The sequence below is a fragment of the Loxodonta africana genome, chromosome 12 (assembly GCF_030014295.1).
Source record: "Loxodonta africana isolate mLoxAfr1 chromosome 12, mLoxAfr1.hap2, whole genome shotgun sequence".
NCBI lineage: Eukaryota > Metazoa > Chordata > Mammalia > Proboscidea > Elephantidae > Loxodonta > Loxodonta africana.
The window spans coordinates 45853384-45878448 of NC_087353.1; the positions used below are offsets into that span (position 1 = coordinate 45853384).

At 42.0% G+C, this 25065-nt stretch overlaps 1 protein-coding gene across 1 annotated transcript; it reads left to right on the forward strand.

Moving 5' to 3' along the window:
- Positions 1–4489: 4489 nt before the first annotated feature.
- YPEL5 (yippee like 5) lies at positions 4490–24757 on the forward strand. Its single transcript, XM_003411957.4, has 3 exons — positions 4490–4619; positions 20823–20987; positions 22555–24757. The coding sequence occupies exons 2-3, from the start codon at positions 20847–20849 to the stop codon at positions 22777–22779; spliced, it is 366 nt and encodes a 121-aa protein (XP_003412005.1). The 5' UTR covers positions 4490–4619; positions 20823–20846; the 3' UTR covers positions 22780–24757.
- The last annotated feature ends 308 nt before the right edge of the window (positions 24758–25065 follow it).

The window sequence follows — 25065 nt, forward strand, 5'->3', positions numbered from 1 at the left end:
GTTTCCAAATTATAAACAGCACCAAATAATTAGTAACAAAATTCAATATAAAATGTTAGGCGAACTAAGAGATATATTAGTTTTCCAACGTTGCTGTAACAAATTATCACAAATTCAGTGGCTTGAAACAACACAAACTTAACTACCTTACAGTTCTAGAGATCACCAGCCCACCATGAATCTCAAGAGCCTAAAATCAAAGATTCAGCAGAGCTGTGTACCTTCTGGAGACTCTAGGGGAGAATCCATTTCCTCACCTTTTTCCAGCTTCTAGAAGCTGCCTGAATTCTGTGGCTAATGACACTGCATCACTCCAACCAACAGGATATTTTTGAAGTCTCTTACTCTTTAGTTTCTCTCTCATATTTATTACATTTTCTTCAACTGTACATTCTCTATTGCCACAATAAGCTCAGACCCATCATCTTTCACCCCATATCAAATCTCTCAACCACCCTATACCTAAGCAATGATAAGCCATCACCCTTCAAGTCATCTAAGATTAAATCCTCTGATTTATCTTTGAAAATGCCCTCTTCTTAGCCCACCTAAAAACAATCAGTAAGCCCTGTCCAGACATTCGTATTAAAGTTAAACCTGTCCCGTCAGTTTTATTCCTATTATCTGCCTGCCTTACTTAATATTTGGATTACCACCTCTGTACATGAATGTCATCCAAATTAATCTTTCTAAAGTACTACTTTCATCATTCTCTTCCATGTTTACAAATATTATATAAAGTAAGTCTACTTGAACAAGCTACTTAATCATTAAGCCTTAGTTTTGTTGTTGTTGTTAGGTGTCGTCAAGTCAGTTCCGGCTCATAGCGACCCCGTGCACAACAGAACGAAACACTGCCCTGTCCTGCGGCATCCTTACAATCGTTGTTATGCTTGAGCTCATTGTTGCAGCCACTGTGCCAATCCACCTCGTTGAGGGTCTTCCTCTTTTCCGCTGACCCTGTACTCTGCCAAGCATGTCCTTCTCCAGGGACTGATCCCTCCTGACAACATGTCCAAAGTATGTAAGACGCAGTCTCGCTATCCTTGCCTCTAAGGAACATTCTGGCTTCACTTCCTCCAAGACAGATTTGTTCGTTCTTTTGGCAGTCCATAGTATATTCAATATTCTTCGGCAACACCACAATTCAAAGGCATCAACTCTTCTTCGGTCTTCCTTATTCATTGTCCAGCTTTCACATGCATATGATGCGATTGAAAATACCGTGGCTTGGGTCAGGTGCACCTTAGTCTTCAGGGTGACGTCTTTGCTCTTCAACACTTTGAAGAGGTCCTTTGCAGCGGATTTGTCCAATGCAATGCGTCTTTTGATTTCTTGACTGCTGCTTTCATGGCTGTTGATTGTGGATCCAAGTAAAATGAAATCCTCCACAACTTCAATCTTTTCTCTGTTTATCATGATGTCGATCATTGGTCCAGTTGTGAGGACCAATTTGTAAAACATTTGTAAAACAGGGATGATAACACTACCTACCACATAGGGTTATTGAAAATTAAACAGGTTAATAATTTTCAAGCACTTAGAACAGTAAGCACTTTATATGTATTTGTTAAATAAATACCTTCCTCATTGTTTGTCCTGGTTACATAAAGTGCTCACATTGAAAAAAACTCATTCCTGTGGGTTGGCATTGTATGTTCTTTTCAAAATGCTATATATTCAGAAATACCTGACAAAAATTTATTATGTAAACAACAGTATTTTTAATAACAAAAGATCGAAAGCAACCTACATACTCACCAGTAGCCCAAAACCCATACTCACCAGTAGAGAAATGTTTAATAAAATATGGTGAGGAAGGGGGGAAAAAGTAAGTCATTGCTTAGGGGCACTGAGTTTCTGTTAAGGGTGATGGGAAATTCTGGAAATGAACAGTGGTGATGGTTGCACAACACGGTGAATATAATTAATGTCACTGAATTGTACATGTAAAAAATCTTAAAATGCAGTGATGTCACTAGGGTTGGTGTCACCCACTGCAGTAACTCATGGTGTCGCACCTTCATGGACCTCCTCCCACACCAGACCATCCTTGGTAATGTTTTTTGCACTAATGTCACTCGCAAATCGTAATTCCCATGTATCACTCCTTCTTTTCCTTTAATTACTAGTTCATTCTCAAAAAGTTCTTGATATAGGTTCACAAATACTAATGACCACAATATTATAGCTAAAACACCAGAAAATCTGACAGACTCAGCAGCTATAAAAACACCAGCAACAAGGAAAGCAACAATGCGTTCTTGCAGCACATGCAGATGAAACCAAGTGATTTGAAGTGTCATTGTAATTGGGCAATAACAACAGCCCTGATGGGAGTGCATTAGAAGGTTCAAAAAGTTAAGTAGCATAGAATTTTAGTCTTGTAGGTATATTGATACCTGTTAGCTGGGCTTACGAAAAATGTTTTTGTTATTATAACTAACTACAGGAATATTTTTATAGACAGTTATTTTGGTGTCACCTCTCTAACAGTGTAACCAGGTACAGTCTGCACACGCCACACTCCCCTAGTGATGCCAATGTTAAAATGACAAATTTTGTTTATGTATATGTATACACACATACACATAAACTAAAACCAAGCCCGTTGCCATCAAGTCGATTCCAACTCATAGCGACCCTATAGGGCAGAGTAGTGCTGCCTTACAGGATTTCCAAAGAGCAGCTGGTGGACTCTTACTGCCAATCTTTTGGTTAGGCAGCAGTAGCTCTTAACCACTATGCCACCTGGGCTCCATAAATAGATACACTTACCATGATTAAAGAGCCCTGGTGGCAGAGTGGTTTAGAGCTCAACTGGTAACCCAAAAGTCGCCAGCTCTAACCTACCAGTTGCTCTTTGGAAACACTATGGGGCAGTTCTACTCTGTCCTGTAGGGTCACTATGAGTTGGAATCAACTCGACGGCAATAGTATACCAAGATTTTTTTTTTCAAGTGTGCTTAACATTATAGAAAGCATGTAATAATCTTTTTTTAAAAAAATGAAGTCATACTGTGGAAAACGATAGAAAGAGGTAAATTTGTAGGTGGGAGATAAATTTGGCATTGAAGGATGTCCGCAACATACTGCCAAATGAATAAGTAGGATGCAGAGCAAAAAGTACAGTACACTTTCATGTACATACACGTTTCTGGAAGAAAAGGACACACATGGAGCTGGTGGCAGACAGTGGTTACTCCAAAGGAATGAGGATGTATGACCTTCTACAACGAGCATGCAATACTTTTGCAACTAAAGCTAATCACAAACGAATAGCGCAGAGAAAAAAAAAAAAACTTTTTTTTAACTCAGCTCTTGGAAAACTCACTTATCAAGAGATAAGTAGTCATTTTGCCTTTGTATTCAGATTAACCTTATTTGAACTGAATGAACATACTTTTGGATTTGGGTTGCTAAAAGAGTTTGCTTTAGAACGCATATCCCACCAAGGACAGCTTTAAACATCTTGCAAATTAACCTCAAAGGCTAGTTTTTTGTTTTGTTTTTTTAACCTGAGAAATAAGCAACATCAAATATGTATGCTTTATCCTGAAAGTTAGCCAGAAATCATTAACGTAATTACCTGGAAAATTCTAATGGGATGAGACAAAAAAAAAAAAATCAATCTTAACTGCTGATGAGGGTTAAGGGAACAGTTCCTTTTTTTCAACAAATCTCCGTGGAGGCTGAGCATCTCCAAGTAGAAGACTGAATTTCCGAATCCTGCTGGGGTTCTCTTCTTTTGGGAATCACCTCCACTACAAAAAGAAAACTGAGGAAGTTGTAAATAAAGTCGGGTACACCTGAAAAATCCCTTTTACTCACAGATGTTCTTCAAGAGTTCCCGATGTGCTCAGTCTCAGAGGATTTGGGGTTTGGATATAAAAGCTCTGTTTTTAAGGAGTGGCAGGAAGAAGTGGTCTCAAATAAACAAACAATGTGGTGCGGACCTACGCACCTGTCTTGTTTAGAAAAAAAGCTTGTTTTCGTTTGTCACCACTGGGCCTCACTGGGCATCAGGAAGCTAGGCCTTGGCCACCACCTGGTGACGCTGATGACGCACGAAGTCTCCCAGCTGCCCCAATTAGAAAGGCTGAGCCGGCTCCTTTAAGAAGGTGACTCACGTGGATGCTGTGTTGTGTGCGCTCAGCTGAGAAGGGGTGGATCCTCAGTATCACCACATTGGCTGCCTCAGGACAAAGGGCAGAATTTGTCTCTTTGATTGGCTGTACGAATCCGAGCTGTTGGGTCACGGGCGGGGCAAGTTGCAAGGAGCCAGCCCCCGTTCTGCGGCTTCTGGGAGGGGTGGAACACGGAGCAAAGAGGAGCGGCAGTGGGGGAGGGTGACCCAGGGAAGGGGCGGGGCCCAGCGGAAGGGGCGGGTGCCGGTGGGAGGGGCGGGGCCTAGAAATGAAGGGCTTTTTTGACCAACCGGAAGAGCCGACTTTGGGGAGGGCGGGGCCACGGCGGGTGATTGACGTCGAGGCGCAACCAGGGAGAGGCGGGGCCAAGGCCGGGGCCTGACTAAACCTAGAGACTCGGGTCGCCGGGGGCTTCATCCCCGCTGAGGAGAGCAGAGTTGCAGGGAGCCGCGAATCGCAGAGACGCTCAGGGTGAGTTTCGCGGGCGAGGGCTGAGTTCGGAAGCTGGTGGGGGCAGGGAACCTCTTCGGGTGTGGCGGCAATGAAGCACTTGGGAATGGGCCCGGGGCCGGGGGCCCGCGACAGGAAGTGATTCTTCTCCCCGCAGTCTTCGGGGTCCCAGGGCGGCCGCCCCTGGCCCTCTCTGGGCGGACCCCCGGCGTCGGGACTGCGGGCGGAGGAGCTGGGCTGTTTCCTCTTTGTGAGGCCCAGGCGCGGCGGCCGCCGTCGGCCCGTCCCCGCCGCACAGCCGGGGTGACCCGCCGGACAACAACAGCCGGGACCCTTTGCCCTGCGTCTTCACCCACAGTCTCGCCCGCCCCGGCCCCAGTCCCAACGCTGGGGTCTTGCGGTGCCCTCCCCAGACACAGCTTCCGAGGCCTTGCGCGTCGCTCCCGAGGCCTCAGCGCCCCCTCTCCACCGACTGTTAGGCCTGCGACCCCCGCCTCGTTCCCGCTGCAGGGTCGGGGCGCGCTCCGGCGCTGCGCACGGGAGTCCCGCCTGCGGCGGAGGCCTGCGCTGCTCCTTGGCTGCCACGCCGCGGCCCCCAGACCCGCTCAGCTGCGCCGTCGGCTCGCCCCTGGGGGGCGTGCGGGCTCCTGTTCGCAAGTGAAGTCCGAACGCGACCCGGGAGTTGTTTGGACGATGTTTACGCCACATCGTGGCCCTTCCCTAAAATGAACAACAAACAGGCCGAAGTAGCTTTTATCTTGGGGAGGGGGAAGTGCTTGCTTCCGTTTTCTCCCTCTGCAAGGTAAATGTCCGCAACCTTGCCCTCCTGCTCCCCACTTGACCCCTGAACCGAGTCTGCCTGCGGCTGCGGGGAGGGGTCCCCGCTGCCCCCCTGGCGGAGGGCGTGGTGTGACTGTTAGGGCGGGCCGTCGAGCGTTCCGGACCTTGGGAATCGGGCCGCCCGCGCGCTGAGCGCGAAGACACGGGTAGAACCCACTCAGACCCCGCTCCCGTCGCCCGTTCAGCTGTTTCCTGCCGGTGTTTGTTGTGTCGGAGGAGGCCCCGCCGCAGCCGCAGCCGCAGCCGCGCGCCGGCCGCCTTGACCCTGCGCTATTGGCTCGCGGGAGTCACGTGCCCGCAATCAGCTGTGGCCAGCCGGGACTGCGGGGCGCTGCGCTGTTCCCTGTCCCTGCCGGCCCACAGCCGGCGTCTCGCCCAGGCCCCCAGGCCGCCCCGGCGGTAGGAGGGCGGGCGTGTTCTTGCAACCCCTTTTACACCCCAGTAGGTAGGAATACAAATGGAAGATGGAAAACCGAAGTACTGCGAAGATCTGTTTAATCCTGATACCTATCAATCCCCCTTTCAAGGAAGAGTTTACTTAATTAGCTGGAGAAGGTGTACGGCTCGTTTATTTTTAATTTTTTTTCTGTTTACAGAGTCCTGTTAGTAATCTGAGGATTTTTGTTCCAAATCTCTTGAGAGATGGAAAACCTGAAGTAATCTCAGGCTAACCTTGTGCTTTTGGGAAAATTACACTCGTTGAAGTACCTGGGGTGATAGGATATTAACTAACTTTGCTTAGCCACTTTTACAGTGCTGCCTCATTCCAGCAAAGATAGACTGAAAGCACGCCCTGTTTCCGGGGTACATATTTGTGCCAGATGGGATTTTTTTCCTCCAAGTTTATGGCATACCTGTACTGTGTTAGATAGGAAGGAAATTCCGAAGAATTTAGTCTTTTCTCTAGAAGCTTACGATTTAGTAAAATCATAGGCAAATGAGATGAAGTAACAACACGAAGTTAGATATTAGTAAATTATGAAATGAGTGTTATAAGAGTTCAGAAATGGGGCAGTGAGAGGTGAAGCAGATTGGTTTTGATTGGACCTAGAAAATAAAGAAGCTTTGGGTTGCTGTTGGGCAGATGCGCTTACGAAAACCTGAGACCTGGAACATTTACAAATAGTGAGAAGGTGAAGCCCATGAAATTTGGCACACAAAATATTCCTACATACCCCTATTACCTTTCTGGGTATGAACTGGAATACCAGGTAGAACGTTAACTCCTTGGAGCGGGGCATGGAGAGACTGATGTCTACCTTTATTACACCCCCACCTACCCCCGTAATGCCTAATACAGGTGTAGTGGGTGACTTGTCTTTTAAGCTTATCGCTACCAATCATCTTATCTCTAGGAGAGTGAGGTGATGAAGCCTGCTCAGGTGAATTATTTAGCTCTATAGGGGAAATTCAGAGTTGGGTTTTGGATAGGGGAAACTTAATTGGGTTTTCAGTAACTTCTAAACAAGGTTAGTAAAATATATGTAACTTTTTCTAAAATAATGTTTGATTGGGTCATTGAGGATTTTTTTTTTCCCTAGACTTGTTCTTTGATTTTTCTTATGCTGTACTTAGTGGTGGGAGAGAGAAACAGGTTTAAAAATAATAAAAAGGGAGAGGAAATAGGCAAAAAATTATGTCTAAAAAGAAAAAAAAAAAACAGCTCATGAGCTATGAAGTATATTTATGAGATGTGAAGGTAGTCTTATCTATGTTTGTGTCCAGAATACTGTTTTTAAATTTTACAGTGCCTAAATAGTTATATAAGGAACCCCGGTGGTACAATGGTTAAGCATTCGTCTGCTGACGAAAAGGTTGGCAGTTCGAACCCAGCAGCCACTCCATGGGTGAAAGATGTGGCAGTCTGCACCTGTAGAGATTGCAGTCTTGGAAACCCTATGGGGCAGTTCTGTCCTGTGTGGTCCCTCACAGCAACAAGTTAAATAGTTATATAAATTAGTATTAATTTCCCTGGTAATCCTGTATAGTAATTTCTAGGTAATGTAGGAACTGGACCGTTCCTGTGACATGAACTTGCTATTTTACACCTGAATCAGGAGACCAGAAAGTTAAATTATAGTCCAGTGAGAGGCTTTTTTGACTCATGGTATTACATCACAACAAATGAGAGATCATGAATTTGCCTTGCCAGAAGGTGTTTTGGGGAGATTACCAACTCAGAATGTCCAGCTGACTCACTGAGTTACGTGACTAGTCCTATTTTCTGGTGATGACTAAGCATCAAATATTATAGAAATGTACTAAACTTGGTAAACATTTAACAATAAAAAATAAGGTATTATTGGGTGGGGTGGTAAATCATACACTTGGAAGTTAGTGTCAGATAAGGAGTTATTCCACAACTGGAGAGTCTTTTGAGAGCAAAGTGGACTGGTCAGGTATTGCAAAAGAGTTAACAAGAACACAGCTTTCTAGTGTCAGTGAAACCTTGGCTTGGTAAATATTTTGTATGAAATTTGAAAAATTCGTTTTATGGGTCAAACTCTATTATAGTAAAAACTGAAGGGTTGAAACCCATCAGAGAAGTGGTGAGACTCTACGATGTCCAAGGTGGAAAACTTGCAAGACCCTGAAAAACAAGGCAGTCCTATCAAGTGCTGGTTCTCACAGGTTTCACTGTATTTTCCATTGTAAGTTTTCAATAGGATTTAATCACGAACCAGTATGAAAATAGTTGATAAAATTACAGTAGCATTAAATGTTAATTATTAAGGTAGTTAAGCGAGCACTGTTAAAAGTTCTTTGGGTTTTGTTCCCTTTTTTTTTTTTTCAGGAAAGAGACTGAAAACCAGATTACAAGTATGCTTCTGGACATTTTCATTTTAGCAGAATCATTAGGAAACAAACCCTTCCCTCCAGTAAAACCAAATCCATTGCTGTCAGTAGATTCTGACTCCCATAGACCCTGTAGGACAGGGTAGAATTGCCCATAGGGTTTCCAAGGCTGTAATCTTTATGGGTCTGCCACATCGTTCTCCCACAGGGCGGCTGGTGGGTTCAAACCGCGGACTTTTTATTAGCAGCCACAGCCTAACCCTTAACCACTATGCCACCACAGCTCCTTAAAACCTTCGGTGGAAAGGACAGATTCCTTTAACCCTTTCTGCACCAAGCTTGTATACAATCAGCTCCCTGCTAGGAGAGACTCTTTGTATCCTGACCTTACCCACCACCTTCTGGGGCAATGGACAAAAAAAACCTGTCGCCTATTCAGATTCATGGCGACCCTTTATGTTTCAGAGTAGAATTGCAGCTCTGCTGGGGGATGCAGATTTGAACCATCAACCTTTCTGTTAGTAAAAAAAAAAAAAAAAAAAATTTTTTTTTTTTTTTTTTCTGTTAGTAGTCAACACTTAATAGTTTTCACCACTCAGGAAATTTAAACCCCTTTCAACACTGGTGGTGTAGTGGTTAAGAGCTGTGACTGCTAACCAAAAGGTCAGCAGTTCTAATCCACCAGGCGCTCCTTTGAAACTCTGTGGGGCAGTTCTACTCTGTCCCGTAGACTCTCTATGAGTCAGAATCAACCCAACAGCAATGGCTTGGTTTTTTGGGGTTCAGCTGTCAAAGACTAGCGTGCCAGTGCCTTGAAAATGCCCTGGGAGAATCATTCCTTTACAGATTAATAGTTGTGGAAACCCTGGTGGCATAGTGGTTAAGTGCTACGGCTGCTAACCAAAGGGTCAGCAGTTGGAATCTGCCAGGCACTCCCTGGAAACTCTATGGGGAAGTTCTACTCTGTACTATAGGGTTGCTATGAGTTGGAATCCAGGGCAATGGGTTTGGTTTAGTTTTTTTGGTAGTCTAGCTGTGAACTGGGTGTTTTCCTGGTTGAAGAATCCTCAGAGATGCAAATAGATACCTATTGTTCTTATCCCTAGTATTTTAGGGATGGGAAGTAGAGAATACTATTTATCTAGCTTGAAACCCAGAACTATTATTATAGGGAGAGCCAGTACCTATTTTAAGATTTAGAACTGTGACTTATCTCCTGCTTATAATTTCTATCATCTGGTCACTTAGCTTTGTAGTTAATTTTTGTTACATAGCCTTTCTGTGCCATCTTTTCCTCGTAGGTGGTAGGAGTGGAGGGAGTTCCTGGGTGTTGCACATAGTTAAGTGTGCTGGGCTGCTTACAGAAAGTTGGAGGCTGAAGTCCACCCAGAGGTCCCAGTGAAAGAAGCCTTTGATATACTTCTGAAAAATCATCATTGAAAGCCCTATGGACCACAGTTCTAATATGATATACGTGTGGTTGCCATGAGTTAGACTAGATGGCCACTGGTATATGGTATATTAGGAGGGGGAAGGAGTGTAATCTAGTTTTGCTGACCTTTATTTATCATTTACTGTGTGTGCTAGGGACTGTTTTCAGGATGTATTGTTGTTAGTTGCCTCATATTATGTGCATTTTATTCTCACAACTCAGAAGTAGATACTGCTGTTGCCATTTTATAGATAAAGGAGCAGTGGATACCTTGCCCAAGTTTTATTCAGCTGTTAAGGGGCAGAGCTGAGGTTTGAGTCATCTGACCTGAGGGCTGTGTCGTAGGGGAAAAACATCACAGAGTTTAAACCCACTGCCATCGAGTTGATTCTGACTCATAGAGACCCTATAGGACAGGGTAGAACTGCCCCATAGTTTCCAGGGAGCGCCTGGTGGATTCAAACTGCCTACTTTTTGGTTAGCAGCCGAAGCACTTAACCACTACGCCACCAGGGTTTCCTCACAAAGTTTAGTAAAGCAAAAAGAGAGTTTTATTTGGCATATATTCAAAACGACAAAAGTGGAAGTAGACAAGAATGTTGTCAGAGCTGATATCTGATATCTGCCCGAATCCAAGGAAATATTACAGAGTAAGCAAGAATGGGAAAACAGACAAGCATGTTGCCACAGACATGTCTGTCCAAGTCCAGAGAATATTACAGAATAAGCAAGAATGGGAAAGCGGACAAGCATGCTGTCACAGCCATGTCTGCCCAAGTCTAGAGAATATTACACAATAAAAGTGGGAAAAAGGAAAAGCATGATGCTAAGCCGTGTCTGCCTGAGTCTAAGGAAGGTTACAGAGTCATCAGTGTATATTAACATTACAAATGGGCAAAACCATTGAAAGCTTCACCTTTTCCACAGGTTGGCTAGAAATTGTCATCCTACATTTTGAATTGTCTTTTTTTAACAATCATTGCTACAGGTTTCAGTAACTGAAGGTCAGGAGGGTCTTCATTGGTCCAGCAAATTTTTATTCACTAAATGTTAATAGAAAAAGATAAGAATGGAAAGTCTTTTGTGTTCTGGCTTATGTGAAAGGTTCCCTAAAAGATATTTTCCAAGATTATCCTTTCTGTTATCTTTATACCTCAGGGCCTGGTTGATGTGTCCTCGTGAGTCTTTGTGAGCTCAGCTCCAGCTGGATCACATTGTCTATGCTCAAGGACAGGGAATAATGACTTCAATATTATTTCCTAAATCAGTTCATGCCTTTAATCAGTACACTGTATCGCCTACAAAAAACCCCTCTTGCTGTGGAGTTGATTGCAACTCATGGCAACCTCATGTGTTACAGGGTGGAACAGTTCCATAGGATTTTCTTGGCTGTAATCTTCACATCTTCACTGAAGCAGATCTTCAGGATTTTTTTTTTTCATGGTGCTGCTAGGTGGGTTCAAACCACCAACCTTTAGGTTAGTAGCCAAGCACAGATCATTTGCACCACCCAGGCCATGAAAACCCTGTGGAGCGCAGTTTTACTCTGCAACACGTGAGGTCACCATGAGTCAGGATCAACTTGACAACAACTGATTTTGGCTTTAAAGTGCCTACAAGTCTATTCCTTACCTTCCAAAAACCGAAACCAAACCTGTTGCAGTCGATTCCGACTCATAGCAACCCTATAGGACAGAGTAGAACTGCCCCATACAGTTTCCAAGGAGCACCTGGCAGATTCGAACTGCCTGCCCTTCGGTTAGCAGCTGTAGCACTTAACCACTACACCACCAGGACTTAGGGAGAAGAGGGAGATGGTATTGAAATGACAGCGCCAAATACGCATAGTGATCCTTAAACCTGAATGACAATGAAAGTTGAGTTTTTCTGAGGTGGAAGCAGAAGCTTTCCAGATGAAATGTTCTTTCCTTGTCAGAATGCACTTTTAAGCAGGGGTTAGCAAACTTTTCCTGTAGTAGTAAATACCTTGGCCACTGCAAGCCACAAGATCTTTGCTGTGACTAAAACACAGCCAATTTTTTTTTAAAAAGGCCATAAGTGTGTTTCAGTAAATATTTATGGACACCAAAGTTTGAATTTTATGTAATTTCACATGTCCAAAATGTTATTTTTATTTTAAAGCATTTAAAGGTGTAAATCATTCTTAGCTTGTGCATTTAAAGGTGTAAATCATTCTTAGCTTGTAGACTGTACAAAAACAGGTGGCAAGCTGGATTTGGGCCCACAGGCCTTAGTTTATTGATCCCTGCTTTTAAGCAGAATATTTAGCAATAAGCCAAAATATTAAACAAGATACCGTATTTCATTTGTTAGTATATGTAGAAGAAACCAATAGTCTGCTTAGAAAAGTGTTTTATTGACCCGACATCAAACCAGGAAATTATATAGTCCACAGTATTTGATTTTTTAAAAAATGCATTCCTGGAGACTGCCTTTCATGGATTTCTTAAAGAGAAAAATCCTGACTGGATATGTGTCATAGCCAATTCTGTGTCTTTAGCCAAGTCCTAAAATTTTTTTTTAAAAATGTAATTGCTTCTCCAGAGTCTCCTAGTAAAATAGAAATTGAAAATTTTACGTAACTAAATGTGGTATTTGTTGGAGGGAGAGAAAATGGAAAATAACTATTAAACTATTTTTAATTTGAAATGTTGAAGAGAGCTTCTTAAATAAAACTTATGCTTTAGCTATGATGAGTTTGGTTGTAATTTTGGTAATAAATTTGAATTTCAGCAGTGACAGACATCAAAGCACACATATTTATTACTTAGGGACAAAGTAAGGTGCCCCCAAAATTAACATAGAGAGCATTAGCCACCTATGAAAGCAGCTCACTCTTAAGATATTTTAGAAATGCGTGGTTAAAGAAATTTGGGATTCCTGTAAATCTAACCAGGGTAACTAGGTATATGGGAAATATTTTCATGTAAAAAAGGCAGATAGCAGAGGAGTGGTTGCCTATGGCTGAGGTGAGAAAGAGGATTGACTGCAGATGGGTCTGTAGAAATTTTGGGTGGAAAACACTCTAATACTTATTTGTGATGATGGTGGTACTACTCTGCAGATTTATTAAAAGTTATTCAGTTGTATACTTAAAGTGAGTAAATTTTGTAGTATGTAAATTATATTTTGTCAGAATATAAATTTCCAAGTTTGTAGAGACATAGTAGTCTATGAGTTTTTAGAACTGTATAGTGAAGAATGTGCGTTTGACCATATTTTGGAAGCACTAGCTAATTTACCACAAATGTAGTGACAGCTATGAATGTATTTTGCAGGTAATAATACATATCACTGACCACAAGAGGTTTACCTAGCAGTGATAAGAGCTTGAATTAAGACAGTGATGAGGGAGAAAGAGGGAAGACCTCCAAAAGCGATTTAGGAGGTCCCCCAACAAAAAAAAATTTTTTTTTTCTTGGTGGCGTAGTTTGCGCTTGACTACTAATCTAAAGGCTGGCGGTTTGAACCTACCCAGCAGTGCTGCAGAAGAAAGGCCTAGTGATCTGCCTCTGTTTATGGCCAAGAAAATCTATGGAGCAGTTCTACTCTGTAACACATGGGTTCGCCAAGTGTTGGAATCAACTCAGTGGCAAAGGGTGTCAATTTTGCAAGAGCTAAAGAAGTTGTCAGGGTTTCTAGTTTAGGAAATTGTGTGATTGGAATTGTCAGCAACTAAAATAGTGAACCTGGTGGCGTAGTGGTTAAGTGCTACGGCTGCTAACCAAAGGTTGGCAGTTCGAATCCACCAGGTGCTCCTTGGAAACTCTATGGGGCAGTTCTACTCTGTCCTATAAGGTCACTATGAGTCAGAATTGACTCGACGGCACTGGGTTTGAGTTTTTTTTTTTTTTCTTTTTGGTAAAATAGTGAATACAGAAGGAACAGAATGGGTACAGAAGGAACAGAATGGGGGCAGGAGGGGTATGTGATAAATCTCAGGAAGAATGTCAGTGAACTGGGCAGCCCTGAATGTCCTGGTCACAAGAGAATGAGTGAGATGCAGAGAACTGGAGCAAGATTTATTTCAGATCTCAGCTTGGCCAATTTAGGAAAGTCACACAATCATCTGTAAAATTAGAGTAATAAATAAAAACAAAAAAACCAGTTGCCACCGAGTCGATTCTGATTCACGGTGACCCACGTGTTAAGAATAGAACAGCTCCATAGGATTTCCTGGGCTGTAATCTTTACGGAAGCAGATTAACAGGCCTTTCTCCCACCATGTTGCTGGGTGGTTTGCACTGCCAACCTTTAGGTTAGCAGTCAAGTGCGAACTGTTGGCGACAGCCAGGAACCCTAGAGTGATAAATACCTACTTAAAAACTTGTCAGGATTAAATGTGGTATGTAAGATACCAAGTGCAATATCCCAAACAGTTGTAGACACTAAAATAGTTAAAGGCTGAGTTCAGTGTATCATCCAGGTCAAGACAAGCCTGATTACATATTCAAATGCTATGCTTAGCTTTTTAATGACTTTCCCCCTTAAAATTAATAAAGCAGTATCCTCATTGATGTTAGACTCTTCAGTTTGGTTAGTATAAGCTAGTACCAGGTTGGTATACAACAGCAACAGGTTGATTTTCTTAACCCTGAAACGCTAAAGCTTAACCCGGAACATGATGACATTGCAGAGGTATTTCTGTTTCCTAAAGACCTTTGACAACAAGTGATGTTTTGCTTGCTTCTGCCAGGTTCCATGGCATTTGACATTATCTCTTTTGGTAAAGAAAAACTAAAGTTTACATATATTTATATAGAGATAGATAACGTGTATAGAATGAGAGGAGAGAGAGAGCTGTATAAATGGCAGCCATAACTAGGAGTAACATATGGTTCTGCCCAGATATTTTTGGTCTTGGTAATAAATCATATAATTGAATCCAGTAAAAATACTTAGGTAAAAGAGTGAAAAATAGACTGGATCTGAAGCAGGGAAAAGAAGGAATGTTAAATCTGTTCACCCTCTCTAGGAATATTAAAGACCATAACCTGTATCCAGTAGCAGATGATCACAGTTAGATTTTAATTTTGAGCAAACGATAACATGATGTATGTAAAGGTGTAGGAAAAGTTCATTTGCAATCCAGTATATTTTCCACAATAGCACTGTGTCTGCTGTGGTCAGTGCAGTTATTCCTGCATTGTGGTTGAAAGAAATTACAATATGAATATTTTGAAGTTTGAGGGAAAATTACTTAAAAATTTGAGTTTCAGAAGCCTTGGCTGGAGGTTAAATACTAGTCGGCAAAGATAAACAACGTAAAGACTGTGTCTTAAGAGGTGATACAGTGATTCCTTTCGGTGTCTTAGGCTGGGTTCTCTAGAGAAGCAAAACCAGTAAAGCATATAAATATATATAGAGATTGATTCGTATCAAGGAAGTGATTCACATGATCGTAGAGGATGGAATGTCCCAAGTCTATGCATCAGGATAGAGGCTTCTCCTGATTCACGTAGCCTCGGTGGCTGGCAAACCCAAGATCGGCAGGTCGGAGAACAGGGCTCTTGCTCACAGGCAGTGAAGATTGACCAATCCCAAGATTGGCAGGTAAAAACCAGAGGTCAGATGAACAGGATCCAGCTCCATGATCCAGTGCAGGCAAAATCCAGAATGTCCACATATTTTTGGATGTGGGCCACACACCCAGGGAAACTCCCCTTCAGCTGATTGGCTACTCACAGCAGATCCCATCATGGGGGCGATCACATATAAACACTAAGAATCATGGCCCTGCCAAGTTGACAACATTCTTAATCATCACAACAAGTATTATGAAAGATGACCAAAATCAACTGATCACAAGTTTGTTGAATGCTTGGTTTATACATACCAAGAATGCCTTATTTTTATCAGGAGTCATAACCTCAAATGTCTTACAAGGTAAAGTAACTGATCGAAGCAGAGGAGACTGAGTAAATGAAAAGGGTGGGGGTGGGGTGGGGTTTGGGATCACAGCTACCACTCAGCCCTGGTCATTTGTTGCCATGCAAGAGTACATGCCCCGTGTTGCCAGATACATGTCCCTGTTGCTAAAAAGGAAACCTGAAATACAGGCTTTTTAAATTAAATCAGCTCAACTGTTTATTATTAAAAATAAAAACTGTAGCCCAAATAAAACATGTCCACATGTGCTTTGTGAGAGAAGGGCTTTTCATCTGTTTTGTTCACTACTGTATCCCTGGACTACAGTCCTCAAATTTGCAACGTCTGCTCTGTATGTAACAAATCCTGAGCTCTTAAGCATCTGGAAAAAGTAATGCTATAATCTTAAAAAGGCTAAAACAACTAGGCAGTAAGCCTTGTTGTTGTCATTTTGCAAAAACGTAGTAAGATGATTAAATGCCAGTGTCTTAAGTCTTGTGTTTTTAGTCTAGGGTCTTTATTTTACTAGCTACAAAATATAATTATAGTCACCATTTTTTTTTTTTAATTCCTTTTTAAACTTCCATGTCATGTTTAAGGGAAGTCGTGATAATGACATTTCTAATGATATTGCAACTGCCCAATGGCTGGGGAAGTTCACAGAAAGAATCAAATTTTCTTTTTAATATATCTTAGTCATCTAGTTCTGCTGTAACAAATACTACAAGCAGATGGCTTAACAAAGAGAAATTTATTTTCTCACAGTTTAGTAGCCTAGAAGTCCGAATTCAGGGCATCAGCTCAAGGGGGAGGCTTTCTCTCTCTGTCGGCTCTGCCCCTGGAGTAGGAGCTTCTCTGTGCAGGAACCCCAGGTCTAAAGGACATGCTCTGCTCCCGGTGCTTCTTTCTTGGTGGTATGAGATCCCACTTTGGGGAGCATCCACATGAAACACAAATACCTTCACTTCTTTGGCCCATTCAGAGAGGTCTATCCACATACCCCTTCCCCATAATTTCTCGTCTCCAATTTTCCAATCATGTTCCTTCCAAGTCCCTGACCATCCAGTCAAACCATTGGCCACAGCCCATGAATCAGTATACAACCACACATCTGGCCATTTCTCCTTCCAAGCAAAGTGAACAACCAGGTGCACTGCTTAAAGCTGTGTCCATTGGGAGGATTTCCCTTTCCCCAGAAAAGGGCTGTAGTGCTGCTGCTGTCCACTTTCTAGTGGTACCTGCACCATCTGTAAACCAGGCACAAGTTTTCTCTTCAGTAAGCTGGTCATAAAGGAGCTCCCCATGAGGCCATAGGTGCAGACTGGGAGATGGAAGATAACATGACAGGAGTGGAGACCATGGGCATTTGGGCCACTATCTCATACAACTTCCTTGTGCATTCACATCCCGCTTAGGCCCGATCTCGTATATACCGCTTCCATTTAATGGTGGAGTTCTGCTGTGCACATCCAACTTTATGACTCTGTGGGTCAGACAACACCCAGTTCATGATGGGCAGCTCAGACCACATGGTGACTTGGTGTCCCATGGTTAAGCGTTCAGTCTCTACTAAGGCCCAGTAACAAGCCAAAAGCTGTTTCTCAAAAGGAAAGTAGTTACCTGCAGAGGATAATTTTATCAAGTGGATAGGATGAAGCATTCTATGAAAACAGTCATCCTTTTTCCCCCACTACTCCCGTCATTGCCCAACGGGCTCATGAACAAAGTGGCCATGGTGGCAGGGATGGAGGTTATGCATGGGCCTAGCAACATGGACGACTTCTTACCAAGGCTGACTTGGCTGCAGCCACTGCTGAGTACCCAATCTGCCAGCAGCAGAGACCAACAGTCTGTGATATGGCACCATCCCTTGAGGTGATCAGCCAGCAACCTGGTGACGAGTTGATTGCATTGGACCACTTCTGTCATGGAAGGGGCAGCTTTTTGTCCTTACTGGAATAGACACTTTGGATATGGATTTACCTTCCCAGAATTTCATGCTTCTGACAAAACTACCATCCGCGTACTTACAGAATGCCTTAGCTACTGTCATGTTATCCCAGACAGCATTGCCTCTGAACAAGGGACTCACTTCACAGCAAATGAAGTGCGGTGATGGGCCCATGCTCATGGAATTCACTGATCTTACCATGTTTCCCATCATCCTGAAGCAGCTGGCTTGATAGAATGATGGAATGTCCTCCTAAAGACACAATTATGGCACCAGCTAGGTGGCGGTACCTTGCAGGGTTGGGGCAGTGTTCTCCGGGAGGCTGTATGTGCTCTAAACCAGTGTCCAATGTATGGTGCTGTTTCTCCTATAGCCAGGATTTCTGGGTCCAGAAATTTCCGGATGGAAATGGGAGTGGTACCACTCACTATTACTCGTTGTGACCCACTCAAAAGATTTTTGGCTTCCTGTCACTGTGACCTTATGCTCTGTAGACCTAGTTCCAAAGGGTCTTAGTTCCAAAGAGGGGAATGGTCCCACCTGGAGACACAACACTGATTGCATTGAACTGAAAGCTCAGAATGCCACCTGGCCACTTTGGGCTCCTTACGGCTCTGGATCAACAGGCAAAGAAGGAAGTTAGCATACTGGCTGGTGTGATTGATCCAGAATACCAACAGAAAATTGGATTGATTTCCCATAATGGAGAAAAGAAGAGTATGTCTGGAATTCAGGAGATCCTTTAGGGTATCTTTTGGTAGTACCATGTCCTATGATTAAAATCAGTGGAAAACTATAGCAGCCCAATTCTGACATGACTGCTAATTGCCCAAACTCTTCAGGAATGAGGGTTTGGGTCACCCTACCAGGCAAAGAACCACAACCAGCTGAGGGTGCTTCCTGAGGGCAAAGAGAATACGAAATGGGTGATAGAAGAAGATAGTTCTAAATACCAGTTAGGGCCATGTGACCAGTTGCAGAAATGAGGACTGTAATTGTTATGAGTATTTCTACTTTGTATGTGTGCACCAGGTGTTTTTGTTTTCTTCACTTATGAAATATAAGATGTAAACAGGGCTAGTGCATTTTTGGTTGTACGTGTGTTGTGTCACGTTAGGCACAAGTATGACTTTGTAATTGTGTTTATTCAGAGATTATGTATGGTTTTGGGAGATCTGTACAGATGCCAAGTTGTCAAGGGTTGGACTGTGATGGTTAAGATTGTGTGCCAACTTGCCTGGGCCATGATTCTCAGTGTTTTGGCAGTTGTATAATGTTGTGATCACTTCCTTGTTGAAATTTGATATGTGGTCATCCCCATGATGGAATCTGCTGAGTGGTACCAGCGGGGGTGGGGCCTGTGGCAGCTCACCAGCCCCTCAGCCTTCATTACTGCACCTTCCTCCACCTGCTTCCTTCCTGCTTGCCTTGCCAAGGTTTTTGGCTTGTTCTGGATCCAGCAGCTGTCTTTGTCTGACCTTTGGTTCTTGGGACTTGAGCTAGCAACTTACCAGTCCATCTTGGGATTCCTCAGTCTTCACAGCCTGTGAGCAAGAGTCCAGCTCCCCAACCTGCCGATCTTGGGTTCACCAGCCCTTTGCACCTACATGAATCAGGAGAAACCTTGTAGTCTTGCCTGCTGACCTTGGGGTTCTTTGACCTTCACAGCCTGTAAGCAGGAGCCCTGCTCTCCGATCTGCTGATCTTGGGTTTGCCAGCTTCTGGGGCTCCGTGAATTGGGAAAGGCCTCTATCCTGATGCACGGATTTGGAACATTCTAACCTCTACAATTGTATGAGCTGTTTTGTTGGTATAAATCTCTCTCTACTTTACTGGTTTTGCTTCTCTAGAGAACCCAGCCTAAGACAATTTATAATAGAATTTCCTCAGATATAAAATGACAGTGGATTCTTATTGCAAACATGGATTATGGTTTTTTTTTTGGATCATGGTGACCTTCACATCAGCTCTGCATGCCATTTTAAAGACAGGTGGGTCCGATCTTGTTATTCATAGGGTTGCCATGAGTAGGGGGCCGACTGCATGTCTTCTAATAACCATATTTAAAACACAGCAGTGGATAACCACACCCAGGTAAAATGTTCTTTAAAATGAAAGCTGTAGTGTATTCCTGTCTCTACTCAGATCTTTAAAAATACTGTTTAAAAGAATTAATTGCAGTGAATTTAATTTGTACATATTAACTTTAAGTTTTGAAATACTGAATTGTGACTATCATAATTTCAGAATTTTTTTCAAAGCTGTATTTTTTCGGGAATGATTTTAGTTCTGGGTTAGCAGAGTGTCCAGGGGTCACAGTTTCAGATGAGAAGGAAGAAAGGGACAGCAACTGGACGAATGGGTACAGGGAACCTGGGTTGGAAAGGGGGAGCGTCCTGTCACATTATGGAGATTGCAACCAGTGTCACAAAACGTGTATAAATTTCTGAATGAGAAAGTAACTTAAGCAATAAACTTTCACCTAAAGCACAATTTAAAAAAGCTTTATTTTTTTTCAAACGAAAAATGAAATGCAGTTCTGTGATTTATTACATTAGCACGACTCTTAAATACAAAGAAGTTAGCATGTTACAGTGGGTCGTCTTTCCCTTCTCAGCTTTTGTTGCCCTAGGCTTATGCAGGCCTTGACCATCCTGTGTCATCTTAGAGGAGGCAGTGTAGGGTAATGGGAGAACTTTGGCATTGAGTCACGTGGCCTGCATTCCAGTCCTGACTCTGTATTTGAAAGGTGTATAACCTTCGACCAGTTGGCAACCTTTATAGACTTGCTGTGGATAGTCTGTGAAATGGAGATGGTAAACTCACCAGGTTATCATGAGGATTACGGAGTAAAGCACCTGGAACAGTGCTCTGTAGATACTAGGCTCTTTGCTAAAGTTCATGCCGTCACCCCTGTACAGTTGTAGATGCTCCCATTGACCACAAGTCCACTGACCTTATGATCACAAACCAGACTACCTTTCTCTTGTTTTCGATCTTCCCTCTGTCTTCTCTTCATTGGACCTTGCCACTCATACTATATAGTCTTTTCTCAAATTACACATGTTCAGAATGTGTACTTACACTTAGGTTGTGTGCTTACTTCCTTGGCTTACTGCTTTTAAAGTGTTCTTAGCTTGGATATGCCTGTTCATTTGTTCAGCACATGAACTTTTGGATCAGGGTCGGCTGTTTCACACACTGAGTACTACAAAGCAGATTACATGTAAATGTTTGCCTATGACATCCACCAGGTAGGTGCAAACAATTTTTTTAATTATTGTTATATTTCTTTTCCTTTTCCATTTGCTCCTAGGTTTTTAGAACTTCAGCTATAAAAATGGGCAGAATTTTCCTTGACCATATTGGTGGTACCCGTCTGTTTTCTTGTGCAAACTGCGATACAATCCTGACTAACCGCTCAGAACTCATCTCCACACGTTTCACAGGCGCCACTGGCCGAGCATTTCTTTTTAACAAGGTTGGTGAGAAAGCTGACTTCATTTCCTAAGATGGTTCAGTGGGTATACGTGACAACAACACCAGGATACCTCCCAGAGCTTGGAGGTACCAGGAATAGTCATAATGAAGAGCTGAAATCTATAGAAATGATTGCCTATTAGCTTGTTCTATGAGGGATCTCAGGAAAGCAACACTAGAAGGTGATTTTTAACCTGGAAAGTTTAAAAAATGTGCTACAAGAAGAGGGATGGTCTCCAGTGCCTCAAGAAACATTCAGTGTAAGAATTTGGCAATGACTTTAGCACACACTATTTAAAAAAAAAAAAAAAAAAATTTTTTATGGAGAAAGGAGCCAAGATGCCCCTTGCCTCCATGTCACTGATGTATCCATATAGGAAGAGAGCTGCATTAAGCAGTCATAACTTGACAAAGTAAACAAGGATCACCTAACTTCTCTTGCTTTACTTCATGCTCACCAAGCATCCTTCTGATTACGATTTGGCTTCTTACATAGGTTTGTCAACAGAAAGAACGTTCCCTGATTTACAAACACGTGTTCAATCTGCCTTCTTTAATTTCTGGCTTGCTTTGAAATTGATATGATTCTACCTCCTAGGTCTAACGTGTACCAGTGAAATTGAATTTCCAGATCTTTTAGGCTAAGGAACAGAGCTAATCCAGGTACTGCTCTTAGAAGGCCAGGTAAACTTCCCAAGTGGACACCCCTGTGTTCCATGTAGGAACAAGTTTTTTCTCTCAGAAAATAGAGTGTATGCTTTGATCTTTATTTAGATGTAGAGCAAGAGTCAGCACACTACAGCCAGCAGACCAGCTGCCTGCTTTTCTAATAAATTTTATTGGAACACAGCCATGCTCGTGCATTTATGTACTGTCAGTGGTTGTTTTCGTGTTACAAAGGCAGAATTGAATATTTGCAACAAAGACAATATAGTCTTCAGCCAAAAATATTTACCATCTAGCCATTTACAGAAAAGCAAACTACAGAGGGTGTTTGGATATTCAGAATCATTGAAAGTTCTTTACAGCCATTGTATTTGAACTCACTTGAAAACTATCGTGGCGTATGTTCGGTAGCAGGCTTAGTGTATCCCATGTATATATACGTGTATATTAAATGTATTTCAGAAACAAATTTGACAACTTTTTATGGAATATGTAATGTGTACTTTTACATTGATTGCTTTATTTGCACTCTTAAAACGTTGGTCCTTGAAACAGAACAATTAGATCCAAACCTACATTTTATGACTCCAATTCCAGGACTCTTCACTTCAAAACAGAAGTGTAAATAGGATATATAAACAATGTGACTTGAGTTAGTACAGTAATACATGATTGCATTAGATATCTAGTGCATTGCAATTTTCGGCTGTTTACCTGTCCCAGTAGCATCTAAAAATAGCTCTTGGCCCTCTTGGAGAGGATAGTGTAGGTTTGACTAGGGTAACAACTTCTATTTTCTTTTTCTCAAGTTGCTATTATTGCACCAACCATAGTATTGGCTACTTGTTTGGCAAATAACTTAAATGCCTTTGCAATTTTCTCTTTACTTGTGTGTATCTTAGGTAGTTAACCTGCAATACAGTGAAGTTCAAGACCGGGTCATGCTCACTGGCCGCCACATGGTTCGAGACGTGAGCTGCAAAAACTGCAATAGCAAACTGGGATGGATCTATGAGTTTGCCACTGAAGACAGCCAGCGTTATAAGGAAGGCCGTGTGATTCTGGAACGTGCCCTAGTTCGAGAGAGTGAGGGCTTTGAGGAGCACGTACCATCTGATAACTCTTGAAGAAAGAGATAAATACCATCTTTTCCCAGGTCTCCTTCACTGAAAACAAAAATCTACTTACATACACTGTCACCTTAGCATCAGAGTCGGATTCATGAACTGCAGAACAAGAGGTTGTGAGAATCTAAGATGGAACCTTTCTTTCTTCTCCTTTTTTTTTTTTAAATTTTTCATCCAACAGCAGTAGAGAGAGTATTATGCAGATGCTGTTAATTTTTTTTTTTTTCTCGTATGTTTACATCTTGAGACAGAATAGTCTATCTGCAGCTACATAGTGGGCTAAGTAAGGAAAAAAGTCTGGGCTATTAGAGTGAAAAACAGTGTGTTTTATGTAAATTTTGAAAGGAAAATATGTTAAGAGCATGGTTTTTAAACTTATTTGGGCTTCATTTTAAAACCTTTTATAATACCCAGTTATTTCACCTGATTTGCTAGCTTCAGAGAAGAGATCCGAATTTGTGACCAGCGCTAAAGGTCCAGTGTTAGCATGGCTTGTGCTGGCCATTGTGCCATATTCTTGTTGGAGATGAACCGTAGCACCAGAGCCCATTCTTCTTTGTCAGTCTTGACCCAGAGATGTCACCATTCCTAGTTATTTGTCACCACATAATTGGTGTTGATTGGCAAGTTTTCCTGAAATGGTGCAGAACTGCTTGGTTGTCTTTTTCCATGTAACTTAAGTATAGTAATATAAATAAAGTGATAGTTGGATGTTTTTGGTCCTGTGTTGCTTTTAAAATTACTTTTTAGAAGAAGGGAGTACTTAATTGTCACAGTAGTACGTGTTTCTTTTCATTTCTAAATGAAATCGACTACGTATATTATTCTTTGTTTAAATTGAAGCACACTGTTTAAACGCACAGCGCTGCATTTAGAAAACAGTTGAAGAGACAGTCAATGTGCATTCATGCAGAAAGCATTTAATCTGCATCTGTTTCAAAAGAAGGGGGAAATGAAGCAGCTTATCTAAAAATACTGCTTTATAAAACATTTAAGCCCTTCTCCGTTTTGCATTGATTTTGACAAGTCTGTAGAACCTAATAGTTTCATCAAAAGACAAGATTTCTCTCATTAGCGTCATTTTTTTTTTTCAGCTCTTAGACGTTCAGCTATTGAAATTGAAACTGTATATGATCCCCTCAAGTAGAAAGAGATGAAATATACCTCAGGTTGTTATTTTAGCCCCAAATTTCTGACATTAGAAAGCATTAAAATGTGTTTCTTTTTCCAAACTACTTCTAGATACTTTAGTGTTTGCTTCTGGCAGAATAAATGACATCAAAATTGCCTAATTATTTAAATGAATGGATGTTTGAGTGCTCAATTTCTAGTTCTTTTGTCTAGAAAAAAATTTTTGCCTCAATTAGTGAATCTTCCTGTTTTTGATATTAGAAGTAACTTCTGAGTACAGTTAAGTTCCTTCTTTTTGCCTTTGGGCTCTTGCTTAGAGGTAGAGGTCTCTGATTAAGTAGGTATGATACTGCATTTGAGATAAGTGGACACAAATTCTCCTTTCAACTTTGAGTACATCTTCAAGCACTAACAAAGGGCGTTCATTCCCATTCATTTGCATACCAGTCTTTGATTATATGCAGGTTCCTAGTAGCATGCCTTACCTACAGCACTGTGTGCATTTGCTGTCCAATAAAGTATATTTTGTCTCGCATTGGTACAGTATTGCTACTTATTTTCCACCGACTGCTGTCTAGTGATCATATTGTCTTAATTTTTATCTGTGAACACATACATACCTTTGAGTGGCTATAGCTTTCTTCAGTTGGCAATAGTAGGGTAACGTTCTGATTTAGTTAACTATACTTAATTTGAATTTGCCAGTATTAACTTCTCTGAGATTATTTTGCCTCAGACACAACTACAGTATATATGAACAAAGAAAATGTCATGTTGCTGGGTTCTCACGTGATTGGCAGATACCACACAAGAAGTCCATTTGCCCCCCTTCCCCCCCAAAAAAGAAGAAATAGCAATATGGAAGATCCAATCAAATTAGATTAGGAAAAGCAGAAATTGTTCACTTTATTGTTCACTAATTAAGGACAAAGATGTTGCTTTAGGATGTTGTAGAGTAACTGTTCTCTGATTGATGTAAAACTGAGAGTAAAGAGAACAGTTCAAGCTGGGGATACACTGAACTCCATGGGTCTCAGCAGTGACATATGGGGAGACAAAGGACATCAAGTACTGTACTTGACTGGTATTTACAAACTTAAATCATTGAAAGACATCACTTGACTGGCAATTATGGACTTAGATCACCAAAAGACT